This window comes from Cottoperca gobio, chromosome 14, assembly GCF_900634415.1.
Source record: "Cottoperca gobio chromosome 14, fCotGob3.1, whole genome shotgun sequence".
NCBI lineage: Eukaryota > Metazoa > Chordata > Actinopteri > Perciformes > Bovichtidae > Cottoperca > Cottoperca gobio.
The window spans coordinates 5,763,270-5,779,192 of NC_041368.1; the positions used below are offsets into that span (position 1 = coordinate 5,763,270).

The 15,923-nt window shown below is 41.8% G+C and overlaps 1 protein-coding gene across 1 annotated transcript in view; it reads left to right on the forward strand.

Moving 5' to 3' along the window:
* The window catches only part of atp2a3 (ATPase sarcoplasmic/endoplasmic reticulum Ca2+ transporting 3), a 45,016-nt gene that overhangs the window by 23,499 nt on the left and 5,594 nt on the right, over positions 1 to 15,923 (forward strand). The window contains exons 6-14 of the mRNA XM_029448749.1: positions 1,565 to 1,645; positions 1,926 to 2,011; positions 2,465 to 2,929; positions 9,423 to 9,511; positions 10,414 to 10,516; positions 11,248 to 11,379; positions 13,900 to 14,016; positions 14,121 to 14,339; positions 15,070 to 15,405. Of these exons, the coding sequence (XP_029304609.1) occupies positions 1,565 to 1,645; positions 1,926 to 2,011; positions 2,465 to 2,929; positions 9,423 to 9,511; positions 10,414 to 10,516; positions 11,248 to 11,379; positions 13,900 to 14,016; positions 14,121 to 14,339; positions 15,070 to 15,405 (1,628 nt within the window). The remainder of the gene's footprint in view (positions 1 to 1,564; positions 1,646 to 1,925; positions 2,012 to 2,464; positions 2,930 to 9,422; positions 9,512 to 10,413; positions 10,517 to 11,247; positions 11,380 to 13,899; positions 14,017 to 14,120; positions 14,340 to 15,069; positions 15,406 to 15,923) is intronic.

A 15,923-nucleotide genomic window follows, 5' to 3' on the forward strand; every position in this document is an offset into this window, starting at 1 on the left:
CCACTTTGGACCAGACTAAAATATCTCAACACCGATGGGATGTATTCCTGTGAAATTCTGTACAGAACTTCTGGTCCACAGAGGATGAAGTCCTGTTACTTTAATGATCCCCTGACCTTTCCTCTAGTGCTGCAAGCAGGTTGACATTTGTTACAGATATTTAAGGTCTCTCGAGGATACCAGTGACTTCTTGGTTGACATCTACTGCACTGGATAGATTGGCACAACGTTTTGTCATTGGTACCCCGATTATGTTTGAGCCCCTGACTTGTTTTAGTGAAATGTCTCAAGTATTGGATGGGTTGCTGTGAAATTTGCTACAGATATTTAAGATATTTAACCAGCCCAAAACCAGTGCAATGGCCAATCAAACCAGCCCAATACCAGCATTTTAAATATGCCTCTGCCAAACTATATACACTTATTTTAAAGTCCAACAGCATTGCTATCATTGCCAAATGTATTGTTATATTTACAAAGTAACATCACACATGTGTAGTGTGCCAGCATTAAAAGCAGTTTTCCTAAACAATTCTTTCACCGACTTCCTACAAACAGCTTTGTGAAACTAGATACTGTACATTATCATAACAAAACATAGCTCTGTGAAGATTTAGAGCGATTCAATGACGCACAAACTAATCTGTGTCTTTGTCTCTTTCGCTTCCCTTTTCCCACGTCCTCTCTGCCTGGACAATATGAATGTACTGTTTTCACTTCACATGCAGTGACTGTAGTTTTCTCCCCCGGGGTTGAGAGGTGCGTGCGTGCATGAGTGACCCATGTCTGTGTGTATGTGCTGATCTGGATAATAAATACAAAATTACGTTTAAAATATGCATTTTCATTTATAGATGTCATTCATGTAATTTGAATGTAAAATAGGTCTACCGAAGCAGTGGACAAGAAAATTCAACTTGCAGCAACACTTTAAAAGTAGCACAATTACACGGGAAAACCACAGAGCTGGTAACACTAAGTAAAGCCTCAGAGAGCTGCTAGCACGGCTGTAGACTCTTATGGGTCTTTCAGACACAAAGCCACCGCTGCACTTTGAATTTTTTTTATTTCCAATGGCTTGCGCCGCGACACAGCGGCTTTTCAGTGGCTTTTCAGTGGCTTTTCAGTGGCTTTACATTTTAGCTGTGTCTGGAAGGGTCAATAGTCCTGTTTAACTTAAACCCACTGGTATTCTTTTTAAGCTTTTATTTTGCCTTTGCGCTGGTGACAGCGTATCTACATATGCCTGTCTGTCCCATTCTTGTGAATGTGGCATCTCAGGAAAGCCTGCAGGGAATTTCTTGAAACGTATGTTTTGAAAAAGATAAACGTATGACATGTTTGGGGTCAAGGTCACTGTGACCTCCCAAATTATTATTTTTTTCCATAACTCAGTAATTCATACGCTAATGATGCTAATTTCACACAAATGTCTAATAGGATTCAATTATGAAGTGATGACATTTTGGACAGACATGGACACATACAAGGCGGCAATTCTAGTCAATATAATATTTTTTGATAATCCCACCCTGTTTCTTTTGTTTGTTTGCTTTTGTGTTAGTTGGTGACAAGGTGCCTGCCGACATCAGAGTGACATCTATAAAGTCCACCACCCTGCGAGTGGACCAGTCCATCCTCACAGGTATGTCCCATCTCTCATCAGGCACCACACACTCTTGCTTCATGGCTTTAGTATGGCTAGAGTATGCTCCCTTGTACCTTTTTTATTGAAAGAAGACCAATAGTTATTAACATTGTGTTATTTTAGTGTCTGTGATATTGCCTGTACTTTCTACTCCTTTTAGGCTGTAAGTGTAACTTTGTTTGAGTCACACCCAAAACATCACATTGTTGGTCTAATAATCTCCTGTCTCACTTGCACCTAACCCTGTACAATTGTCTCGTACGATCTTTTTCTTCAGGGGAGTCTGTGTCCATCATCAAACACACTGACCCTGTCCCTGACCCCAGAGCCGTCAACCAAGACAAAAAAAACATGCTGTTTTCTGTAAGCACATCGCCCTGCAGCTCGCTGAGTCATGTTTCTCCACTTGAATGTAGTTACTGTAATTATATAAAAAAAAACGATTTCAAGAAAAAGTTTGAATATTCTGCAGGACGGGTGAAAAGCCAAACATGGATTCTGAATATACCCCCCTTATTTAATATCAATCATTTGTCATCAAGTTTTAAGACTAAGCAATAATACAACATTTTAAGAAATGTACAATTAACATAGAATGTTTTGTTTACAAGTTGAGATGCATTACAATTAATCTAGGAAGTGTTATAAGTCTTTGCTAATTAAAGTCCTTTTCAGACAGTAGGGAAGATAAAAGTCCTTAGAAATTCACAAATATTCCACAAGATACTCTGAGGAGCGACCAAACCCTCTTTTTTGACAGATTCTTTCTGCTTTACTTCCCTGCACCTATATCTCTCTCAATTCTTTCTTCTGCAGGGCACAAACATTGCAGCAGGCCGTGCCATAGGTGTGGTCATTGCTACCGGCGTTTCCACAGAGATCGGTAAGATCCGTAATCAGATGGCGGCTACAGAACACGAGAAGACGCCTCTGCAGCAGAAGCTGGACGAGTTCGGGCAGCAGCTGTCAAAGGTCATCTCTCTCATCTGTGTGGCCGTGTGGGTCATCAACATTGGCCACTTCGGGGACCCCGTCCACGGTGGCTCTTGGGTCAGAGGGGCTATCTATTACTTTAAGATCGCTGTGGCCCTGGCTGTTGCCGCCATTCCAGAGGGCTTGCCTGCTGTCATCACCACCTGCCTGGCCCTCGGCACGCGTCGCATGGCCAAGAAGAACGCCATCGTCCGCAGCCTGCCCTCAGTAGAGACGCTGGGCTGTACCTCTGTTATCTGCTCTGACAAGACGGGCACCCTCACCACCAACCAGATGTCCGTCTGCAGGGTAAGTGGCAATGCTATGGTTTGACTTCTGGCCATACAGTTAATGGAAGACTTCACCCCCAAAATGATCATTTGTATATTAGTCACTCACTCTGTGTTACTTACCTTACCTTCTTGAAGAAAATGTAGTTTCTTTCTCGTGCCACAGTAAACAAGGAATCCAAAACCGGAGGAAATAATGTTCAGTCGTATGCTCACTACTCTCCAAACACATGCTTTATCATTAACAGTCTCAGTCAAAAAACCTTGAAAGAAGAACACTATAGAAAAACTTGTGATGTGATTTGGTATCAAAACCTTTTGACATTTGGAGATTTCTGCAAGAACAAAAGAACTCATTTCATACAGTGAGGTCAAGTATCAGAAACCGGTCTCAATACAATGAAAGAGCTACTATGAGGACTAACGTCACACATGAATACAATTGTTCTCATTAAATCCACTTGAGTCTCAGCTTTCCAGTCACTTTATGCAGTTCCAAGACACCAGCATGCAGAAACCATTTTTAAAATAAGCTTTAATAACAGGTTGTACTGCATGCATTTTCTTTGCGCCAAACTGCATGGGATTAGCATAAAGTGGGCACATCTGGAAAGGATAGACTCGTGAGTATCCATAGAACAATTCTCAGTCGGATATGTTTGAGGTGAGAGGTCAAGCGACCCCTGTGAATATGGCCATTCCAGTTTTTCCTCACCAAAATGTTGCCTAACTCGAGCGTTATTCAGCCTTCTTCCCAACAAGCCAGCATGACAGTTAATTGTCTCGTCTCCCTCCCCCTTCCCTTTTTAAGAGGTTGAATGGTAAGTTTTTTGTGAAAATGCATGTGTCTGGAAAGTAAGTGGGCATACGACTGGATAGATGAGACTTGATATACTTTTGCTGTTGTTAAACGCGGCCCCAATTTACTCCAATTCATCAGGACATTTCTCTGATTTTGGATTCTTTGTTCACCGTGGAGGCATGCGATACAAACTAAGTTTTCTTTACAAAATCGAGGTAACACGCGGTGAGAAATTAATTTTGTGGTATTCCAAGTATTCCTTCAAAAGCTGAATTAGTTTAAAGCAGAAACTGAATCCTAAGTTTAGGATTTCCACATCCTGTCATTTGATTGACATTTCATAAAAAGCTCATGGAGGTGAATTCTACAAGGTTTGCTGTTCAGTATTGAACCCAATCCCAATTATTTGATGGATGGATAATCCTTGTGGTGTTGTAATGTTTACCTCCATTTGGCAGATTTGAGATGGCTGCTGGTGGAGTAGTACGGGCTGGCATGGCCCAGCAGCACCGACAGCGCTACAGTATATCACCTGGTCAGCACACACTTACACAGGGAAGGTTTCCCAAAATGTCACATCGGCTGAATAAACACAAAAACTGCCCCGTAGGTTTCAGTGTATAAATAGTGTATATATAATTACATGAGACGACAAGCGCTGAAAGATCTTATCCACAACTATTCATGAGTAGTTCTGTAGCGCATAGCCTCACCCTTTCCTTTGTCTGTTAGAATGTGTGAGTGTGTGAGTGTGTGAGTGTGTGAGTGTGTGAGTGTGTGAGTGTGTGTGTGTGTGTGTTGGTCGCAAGCCGTCTTTGCTCCAAGCACAGAGTAAATGCCAGCGCTTCTGTTTGTCTTGGCTCCTGTTCAGGTGCACACACACACACACACACACACACGCACACACACACACACACACACACACACACACACACACACACACACACACACACACACACACACACACCTAATCTCAGTTAACACCTCTTGTCCTTACATCCTCCATCTCACCTCTCACCTCCGCTAATGACTTCAGAGCTACTGGTGGCCAGTATGAGTGGGCAGCATTAAAGCCATGTCCCACACACCTGGTGTCCCCAGAGCTCATTCAGTGATTTCCATTAGAACATCTGGAATCGTGTTTATTTATTACTAAAAGGGGAGTTATTACTTTTAGATTCTGGGCAGTTGTTATAAGTTATTAGTCAATCAAAAAGTATTCATCTAGAAGGTACTAGGATTTACTGCTCTTGACGTGCATAAATACATTTTACAAAAAGAGAGATCCTATCAGAATAGACCCGAGGATAATTGGACCACGATCCAAAATGCCTTTGCCCCGAACAGCCTCTAAAAGAGAGAGAGAGCAGCAGCTTTATGTGCTGTCAATTTGACAAACGGACACAGGCTAAAAGAATATAATGGTGTCCTAAGAATTAATGTGAAGTCATAGAAACATCCAAAAATAATTGATTTGGTTCAAAGACTAAAGGAATCAATGAAAGTCCTGTTTTCACCTCTTTCACCAACAATAAAACATTTGACAGAAGATAATGATTTTCTAAGCAATCTAATGTCTGTGAATAAAAGTCCCAAAGATATTTGTCATCCCTAAGCATAAATCTTTTACATATTTCTTAAAATATTTATAACATAACGCACCATATGATGAAGGATGATACTCCGGTATTAGACATATTAACACACAGACCTGAAAACCCAAGCAGTAAAACCTGGTTCAGGTCGGATCCCGGTTCCTCAGGACCAGTAGTGGAAGAAGTACTCAGATTTTGTACTTCATTAAAATCAAAGTCCTGTATTAAAAATGTAGTACCAACAGTAGAAGTACTCATAATGCAAAATGGACCATTTCAGAATAATATCAGTTTTATAATTGGATTATATCATTAATGCATGAATGTTATAATTTGTGTTTTGATCATATTTCATATCATTCATCTGAATCTGCAAAGTAACTAATAGCTAAAGTAATTAAAGAAATGTAAAAACTGTACTTAAGAGTAAATGCACTTAGTTACTTTGCACCACTGCTCGGGATCCGTGAAGACCTCGAGACCTGATTGCCTGTGTTGACCTTATGTGGGCCGAGAGGCTGAGTGTGATGGCTTGAGACAACACCCCCACAGCCACACCACTCTATAGTGAGACGACAGTATGTAACTTCTGCAGAATCCAATGTGACTACTGACAATTACTAGATAATAGTAAATGTTAAAGGTGACCTTCAGAGTCCTGTAGTGACTGTAGTTAATGCAGACGCTGCACGTAATGCTTTAACTGTGTTTGGACACAACTTACTGCGGTCATAAATATGTTGACCTCTATTTGATCTTCTTTGTCTTAGTGTATCCATTTTACTTTCTTGCTGTTTCAAAATGGAGTTGTCATCAGAGGACTATGCGTTTGCTGTAAGGCAGACACTCTCGCGGTACAAACAGCCATCCCTCCCCTTGCTCCCCGAGATGACGTGCAGTATCGGTGTGATTAATGCGTAGCGGCAGGGAGTTCCCTCTAACAGAAGGGACGTGGAGCGGTGATCTCACAGAAACCCTCCCCAGACAGAAAAAGAGCGAGGCAGGCTGACGCTGGTAAATATTGACCTTCTGCTTCCACCTGCACTCCCTGGCCAGCTGCTCTCCGCTTTTTGGTGGGAGATAAGGCAGCGCACTCGTACTCTCACAACGACAAATCAAACTTCCACTTTGCAGGGTTTTTTGTGCCATGGTGTTTCCTGGAGATAGTAATGTCCGTGGTTGCTTAACTCACCCCTCTTGATGTTCGTTCTATGCTTGTGTTTGCTCGGTTACTATGGTTTTTGTGCGTCAAGGCTTAAATGCCCACATGAATGTTTCCCCAGAGTTAGCCACCTGCACTTATTCTTGGACTTGTCACCAGCCAGTGGCTCTGATAGCTCCACATGTGTCCCCTGCCTCGGGGGTATCCCCATATCCGCAGGATTTCCAGGGATTCCCTTCCGTATCCCGACTTCCCTTTTCCCCACACACACACACACACACACACACACACACACACACACACACACACACACACACACACACACACACACACACACACACACACACACATAAAAAGGCTTACTCACCATTCATCCCCACACAGGCTCAGAGGAAGTGAGAAGAATACAAACTTGTGCTACTACCACTGAGTCACATGGATCACACTGTGCCTTGTTTCCTTGGAGACCACATCGAATCAGATAGTGAGGAAAAACTGACCACAGATGAAAGAACAACCTTTTTTTTTTTTACCCTGCTTTGTGTGCTCGATGTGCTTCAGTGGAAGTCATTGTTGATCTTTTCTAGAGTGGGAGAGTATAGAGCCTGATGACCTTTGTGAAATTAAGAATTCAGCAGAAGGGTGAAGCTATTTAAAAGTTCCTTAAAGTGACAGTGCATCCCAAAATAAAATGAAAAATCGTTTACCAAAGTGACAGGGAATAACGGAGGTGCTATTTTGGCCCATATTTCAGTGAGACATGTGATTTGTATTCAGGATATCTTTTGTTCTTCAGTACAACAACTTCTTCAGCATCAGAAGAACAGCTGGTGTATCGTTCACTGTGCAGCCAAACAAACACACACTGTTTTAATAAAGAAGTCAGACAATAATTGGCCGTTTTCCATTATGCCATGGGTGTATGTAGTTTTCCACACAACAGCAGGTCACAGTACATTTGATTAACTTGCTGAGAAGTTGAAGGTCTGCAGCTCGTTGCGGCTCCTGACTGTTCACCTACTCCCTGCAATATTTAACACTGATCCACTGTCAAACATGACCACGTCTTTTGCTTTACACGCATTTTTGATGAACGATTGTGGTCAGCACAAACCTTGGTTTGCTGTGACTGCTTCACAATATAATGCTTCAAGTTTTTAAATTGAACTAGAAGGGGAAATGTGAGCTGTTGTTCCCGCTGCGTTTCCAAAGTTAGCTTGGTTGGAAATTGATTATCGTTCACCTTTTTGTGCTTTAAATTAAAATAAGTTGCTCTGATGTCCTACAGAGGAAAAAAACACTATATACTATTTTCCCGTTTCACATTTTTTAACCAACATAAGTCCTGATCATCACTACCAAATATTCAGTTAGGGTTCGATGGGGACGTTTCCAAGAGTGTATTTTGGCTATACCGTTTATTAAAACTTATTCTAGGAGCTGAGATTGGACTTGAAAAACGGATCCAACTATTTCAAAGTAAAAAATGTCTCAAGTGATGCACAAAGGGGCCATGTTTCAGAATATGCACCATGTAAGCATAATATCAACTGAAATATTCAAGGTATTAAAACTTGGTTTTGACACGGGCTCAGAAGATTAGTGGGCCTTACCTGTTCCAGTTTAGTAACTTAATGCAGCCCAGTTAGTGTGTTAGGAGAGTGGACAGAAAACCCAGAGGCTGATCTAAAGGAGATGAACACTAATGCTGGGTTACAAGCATTGTTTTCTGTGAATCCCTCGCCACTAACAATAAACACTACTATATAAAGACTTAATTACAGAATGGAAATCCATTTACATGTATTACAAATCTCCCTCTCAGCGGGGCCACTGTTTACTACAGTGCAAGAAAGAAAATGTCAACACCGTCGATGTCAAATATTTCAAATGCAAAATTGCACGTTCTCACAAAAACTAATCTCCCAGAGGCTGTAATCATGACTCGGTATGACAGTTATTTATAACTGACTCTTATGTTGACTACATCAGTAGACTGAATTGAGTAACCCTGATGCTGCAGAGAGTTGTTCCCGAATAATTCCTCTGTTCAAAGGCTGAAACGCACCTTTTAGGCTCATGTGACAGAGGGACGACGGCTACTCTCTTTGGACGTCTGCCGTCGATTCTGTGTTCCCTTTTTAAAATGAGTGGAGGCTGGCGAGTCAGTGACACACACACACACCCTGGCGGAGGAAACCAAGTTTAACCAAGTAGCTGCTTCATTAATTCTTCAATCAGATTTAATGAGTCTCAAACACAGTTAAGTGAGGTCATTGGAGGGTTTTCCCTCTGTGTGTGTGTGCTTACTCTTTGCTGAACTTGAGTGTCAAGTTATTAAAAAGACTTAATACTAGAGGTCAAGGGTCTTTGAACCTATTGTGACTTTATGTACGTCATTCAGTCAAGGTGTTTAAACGCACAGAGGGCCTTGGACTGTGACTAGTGAGGTCTCTCGTTCATATAAACCACCAGCAACAGCACTACTTGTGTTTATCACTATATTAGTATTACCAGTGCATCCCCCTTCCTGGGGCTATTTCAGGAGAAAGATTTGCCAACAAAGCAAAACCTTCTGAGAACGAGCCGGAGTCCCAGAGCTCGAGCTCTTTCCCCCTCTACATCTGACTTGTGCTTTGTTTTCCAGCAGTTGACCGGAGCATAGCATGTATGGCAGTGTGCAACTCCCATGTTGCCTGCATGTTTAGAAACACTAAAGAATCAGGGAAAGTAGTTGACAATACAGCGACTGCTGGAAAAGCTTTGAGCCGGGGGGGATTTCTTGATCACTACAGATTTCATTGGCCGCAGTTTGAACTCGACCTCCCCAGTGAATCTTTTCCCAGCCTGCAGAGAACTTCCTGTGTACAGACACTTAGTAATAATTATATATATAATATTTGACTACCTGCACTCTAACTATACTGCCTCTGTTTGTGTTTCTCCTCTCCAGATGTTCGTTGCAGACAAGGTGGAAGATTCTAGCTGCAAGCTTCATGAGTTCTCTATAACTGGTTCTACATATGCCCCCGAGGGACAAATGTGAGTGTCACAGCTTAAACATGTATTACTTTTATTGGGGAAGGTCCGTCCACCCTAACACCTCTGTCCCTTCATCCTTCATCCTTCGTTGAAATCCTGATTGCTTTTTTCAATACAAGATATAATATATAAAGTTAACTGGTCTGTGGTCTGTTGTCCGAGATATTTCACATCAGTGATAATGATTCCCAAAAAAAATTTCTAGCTGTGCTTTATGTGTTGCTATGGCAATTTCTGCGATAACCAGGAAAAGAGTTAATAATTCTGGATGTTGTTATGTTTGCATATTACTGGAAGAAAAATAGGAAGAATGACTCAAACTGAAGAGGGGTTGCTAGGTGTCAGATTTTAATGGTTTGGTCATTTCGATCTCTGCTGTATCAGAATGTGTTTCTAAACATTAGTGAATGTGCGCCTGTATGTGGAGGAATACAGGTCGGCTGCTAGTCATTAGGTAGGAGAAGGATTCTACAGCTCATTGCATATGCATGTTGTTTATTTAGTGGTTGAGTACAGCATTATGACTCTGCATGAACCTGTCGATTTCATAACAGCACAGTGTGGGTTATTGTGTGGGAGCTTCGCTAGCAACGGTTGCAGTCTCTACTGAGAAGAGATCCATGGTTGTCATGCAATCAGCACTGCTTGTCAGGAATACACACACACACACACACACACACACACACACACACACACACACACACACACACACACACACACACACACACACTCACTGTTTACTACTGTACAACCACAAGTCAACTTTGGAATCCCAAACACCTGAATGTCCTCCCCACTTATAAATATTGATTAGTCTATTGTGTCTGAGATGTAGCGAACTGCGAAGTGTTTCTCCCTTGTGTTTTGGTGCTGTGAGTGACGTGTGTGTGTGTTCCTCCCAGACTGAAAGGAGACAAGCCCGTCCAGTGTGGAGACTTTGATGGACTTTTGGAGTTGGCCACTGTGTGCTCTATGTGCAATGACTCTTCACTGGACTACAATGAGGTTATTATGATCATCATTATCAAATTCATTTTCTGAAATTTCATGCTACTGTTGTTTTTCTTTGAAATAAAACCCCCACTAAAACAGTAAAAAATGCAATTCTGTATTGGAAGCCTGATTGAGCACACACACACACACACACACACACACATACACACACACACACACACACACACACACACACACACACACACACACACACACACATACTCTCTCTCTCTCTCTCTTGTCAGATGCATGATCTTTTTCTCTGCTTTGGATTTCTCACCTCTTTGTCATCATCATGGTAACCGTGCTGAGCACTTATCATCCCCAGACTGACTGTTTCTGTTCTTGTAAACGGTCGTTTTGCCACCAACTTTGTATGTTTTAAAAATAAAAAAAGTGACCAGAGTGTGAGATCCAACCGAGTGCTGGAGGAGAGACAAAACAAACAAATGATGTGTGGTACTGGTTCATCTCACCTACACTTAAAAACACTTTGCATGTATGACTCAAAGTTTGCGGAGGCAGAGGTGAATGACCTACAGATTTGCTCGCAGCACTTGTTGTTTAAGAGTCATTCTTCAAGAGGGTTGTTCACATTTGGAGACTATGTTCTCATGTTTCTCTCAATGTTTCATCATAAAGGAGTCTGACTTTAATCACTTGATCACTCTTAAATGTTTACTGTATCACTCGGCCGCTATAAAACAGTTAGCATGTTTTGATGTATTTCTGTACTCTCACAGGCCAAAGGGGTTTACGAGAAGGTGGGTGAAGCCACAGAGACGGCTCTCACTACCTTGGTGGAGAAGATGAACGTCTTCAAGACTGACCTGTCCGGAGTCAGCAAGGTGGAACGTGCCGGTGCATGTAACTCGGTAAGCTACATGTGGAGATGTGTGTGACCCTGTGGTGTGATGCATGTATGCATGTATGCATGTATGCATGTATGCATGTATGTATGTGTTGAAAAGGAACTCCGACTTAAAACATCAAAGTCTGTTTTATAGGTGTTGGGGAGTACTGCTGTAAACTGCTTTTTTTCATCTGTGAAACAAGTGCGAGGAAAAGTAGTTTCTACGTTTTGTTTTTTCTTGTTTTTTTGGCAGTAACAACAGGTGGAAAAAAAAAGTTAGAAGTTTTTTTAGTGTTTTGTTGTTGTAATACTCAATTTAGACACAAGAGGCTGAAGTGCACCACTACACCATGTTCTAAATAGCATCCATGTCTCAATGTAAACACAAGGTACACAGTATTGTGTGACAGAACACTTCAGCCTCTTGTGGCCAAAATGAGTATTGCATCAACAGATAGAAAATAAAAATAACTAAAATGAATTATCATGAGAACCTTTTTTCACCTGTTCTTGAGTCATAAACACAGAAAATAAAACTATTTAGATCAGACTTAGAAAATGGATCACCAGATTGTTTTAATTCTCAGGGCTTCCGTAGCCTGTGGGTAAACTAGCGCCCATGATTTGATAAGGAATAAGAAGATAATATCCGGTTCTGCAGCATCGATTTTGAACTGTCCATTTTGAGTCCGTCAGTTTATAGGAGTGCAATGTTAAATCTGTTGCGCACTTTTAATGTCCAATCAATGCCGTATAAGGTGCTACAACTTTCTGTTAAAAAGTCTGTTGAGATCTGTATAGTATTCATCCTAATCACTTATCTACAGTCAGCATATTGTTTACTTCTCTCGGCATGACTGTGCCGATGAGCCTGTAATTACTCTGCTCATTACACCATACAGTACGCTGCCTGGTTGTGGGGATGACATAATGACCTAGAGAGCCCCTGGTATACATATTTGTGCTAGATTACTTATTTATCATTTTATCCCAAATGACTTCAGGTTGAGGGTTCACAATCATACTGGAGGACTATTTAACAAAGCACAAGGTTTTTGATAGACTCTATAGATAGATGTGTTTGACTTTGGGGTGTGAACCTGCGAGTGTTTGGTTTTGAGTTAATATTGAATTACAACAGCTGTAAAGACGGCACGTCTGCCCACTTCATTACTTTGAGTTCAGGTCTATTTTGCACAAAGCTAGCTGCATCTTATGACACTTGAAGTCTGTTAAAAAGATGTCAGATGCAAGTGTTGAGTCTGACCTGTGCATGGAAGTATGTCTTGGTGTGTTAAAGACGGATTAATCGCTAAGCTGATGTCGGTGTTTCAGTGCTGAGGGGCCTGTCGTCCATTGTGTTGAAGTCTGTGTTCCGAGCCTTTTCACACCACTGTACATAAAAGGTCACTCACATCCCTGTTGGTGTCACTTCCAGCTGGAACACGGCTCAATGACAAACCTCGTACAGACAGAATTCAGAAGGGCAGACAAGCAGAAGTATGATTGCATGTATAAGCCTAATGTTTCACAATAACATGCATCCCCAGCACATTTTCCATGAGTAATTTTAGATGATATGACCTTCCAAATCTCTGCTGGGCGTGCACAGCTAGAAAACAGAGGAATGAGGGGAGAATCATTTCCCAGCATGCTATTCTGAGATCATCTCCCATTAGTCTCCCAGTTTGATAGAGGTTTGTCACACTGACAGATTTCAGGACATCCGTCAGATGTTTGAAGTCCCCTGACAGAGTGTTTGTACATCTCAGCCATCTAGCTGGACAGATGGCATCATCAGTGTTAACCTTTCAGCTTTCCATGTGTGATGGGCTCAGCACTGACTCGAGAGGGACACCTACTGGTAGAACAAGACTTGACATTAGATGCCGATAAGGAGTAGGGGATAGTGATGTTTTTAAGGACTGTGTTCCTACAGTAAACCTACAGTATTTACATGGGTGGTATGGGTGCTTGAAATCCGTGTTTTCAAGGATTGAACAGCGCTAGAATAAAGTGTTTGAAATTCTAACAGCATTACAACATTAGTTATATACATGAGGTATATAATGCAGTCCAGTATAACACCACCACCAACTATGAGCTCAATGCATAACATATGATTGAATTAACACCTCTATGACCTCTTATAAAAGTGCATTGTATGACAGAACAGTTGTATTGGATTGTACAGGTGGAAAATACTGTCCAAGCCCAGTATTTTGGTATTCCTTCTCGTTAGCGTTTCAATGTTATTTTCCATATGCTTCCAGTTGTTATTGCTAACTGTCCTCAGCCAGGTCTGCATTATCATCCTGTGCTGTTGTACACAGACATGTGAGGCGGCAGCCAGACATCCAGACAAGGTGGTTGAGTGCTTGGTCTAAAGTGTCATCCATCAACTGTCAGTAGCTCTGCCAGCTCACTGGCTGCCGGCCTGACAGCTGCCCACGAATACAACTACTTAGCTCGAGCTCTGGCTCTTAGTCACTTTCTTCTTCTTCTCCTCTGTCCTCTTTTCTCCCTATTTTTTCTCTCTCAGGTGATCAAGCAGTTGATGAAGAAGGAGTTCACCCTGGAGTTCTCTCGTGACCGCAAGTCCATGTCCGTCTATTGCACCCCCATCAAGCCGGGCTCCCAGAGCAAGATGTTCATCAAGGCATGAATGAATTATACAATCACAAATACACAGAGACATACTTTTCATCACTTCTGTTTGATGCTGTCGTTGCTTGATGTTCTTCTCTTTCCTCCTCCTCACAGGGTGCTCCAGAGAGTGTGATTGAGCGTTGTCAGTACCTGCGGGTGGGAACAGGGAAGGTGACTCTGACGCCAGCCCTGCGCGACCAGCTGCTGTCAAAGATTAGGGACTGGGGGACAGGCAGGGACACCCTGCGCTGCCTGGCCCTGGCCACTCATGACGTCCCGCCACGCAAGGAGGACATGGATTTGGAGAATGCAAGCAAATTTATAAACTATGAGGTACAGCCATAAATCTCCCCTTCAGTAGTACTTGCATACACCACACTTTCCAGTTTCATTCTGATCTGTATTCCGAAGATGTTTACACAGGGGTTGGTTCAAACATCATATCATCGATTCCTGATTTGTATCACATTTTATTCTCCTAAAAACATGGCCAAAATGTATTTTTAATGGCTGTTGACGGTCATTTTTTAATTTATGTAGTGATACAAAGAGATATCCAAAATGTTCTAAAAACCTTTTTAACCTGGCTTTATCCAATGTTCAGATTCCTGTTGTGGATATGCATGCAGATTAGCACATATTCAATAACATAATATGACATTTGCATAATTAAACATAACATTTCAGGAAACTTGTAATGAAAATCAAAAATGATTGTTTCAATTTAAGTAATGAACTGGTGAAGTGTCATCTGGTGATATCTGTTAGTTAACATTTCTACCTTTTTCACCTGTAGTGTCATCTTTGCTGCGGTCTTTTGTTTGAATCACAGCAGTGACTCATCTTTATTCTCTGGAAGCTCAACGCTTCTACACTTTGTTATTCTTCCCTGAAACAATTCCTTGTTGCATTGAAACTTATCTGTTTGATTTATGAGCAGCAATACAGATAAAAATGGGTGAATTCCATTTCTGTGGAACTGAGGTGAGATTCTGTTTTCAGATAAAGTCCTGTGCAACCTAATCCCCCTCTCTCGCTTTCTTTTTTCTCTGTTTCCATTCAGTTGGGTCTCACATTTGTTGGCTGTGTGGGCATGCTCGACCCGCCCAGGAAGGAGGTGATGGGCTCATTGAAGCTGTGCAACGAGGCAGGCATACGTGTTATCATGATCACGGGAGACAACAAGGGCACAGCTGTGGCCATCTGCAGGCGAATTGGCATCTTCAGCGAGGATGAGGATGTGACAGGAAAGGCCTACACGGGCCGCGAGTTCGATGATCTCCCGCTGGAGGCCCAGAGAGAAGCCGTCAAAGAGGCGCGATGCTTCGCCCGCGTCGAGCCGGCTCACAAGTCTAAGATCGTGGGATTCTTGCAATCATTCAATGAGATTACTGCCATGGTGAGGGATGATGCTCCTTCCTGCCCTACACTAGCACGCACTGCACCCACCCCCAACGTTCATACTTTTCTCTGCTTCCTCCATGTATTTCTTTATACGGAAGCCGTGAGAGGCAAGTTAGAAACACATTCATTCTGGTCGTCCGATCTAAATAGTTTTCTTGTGTTTATGACTTAATAATCTGTCTAAATTCCTTCTTTTTTTCCATCGGTGAAAACCGACAAACACATTTTATAAGGTGACTTTATTTTGTCAGGATAGTTTTGTTGTAGTACATTGTACATATTTTGATATCATTAAAAATACATTTCTAGCCAAAAGAACGACATAACCGTAATGTTCTTAACGTTCTAATACACAATATGTGTACTTTGTGTTCAGAGTGCGTGGAGATATTAAAACTAACCTGGAAGAAAACATGAATGTTTATCATCCTATTTAGAACATGGGGTAGTGGTGCACTTCTGCCTCTTGTGGTCAAAATGAGTCTTGCAGCAGCAACAAAAGAGAAGAAATAA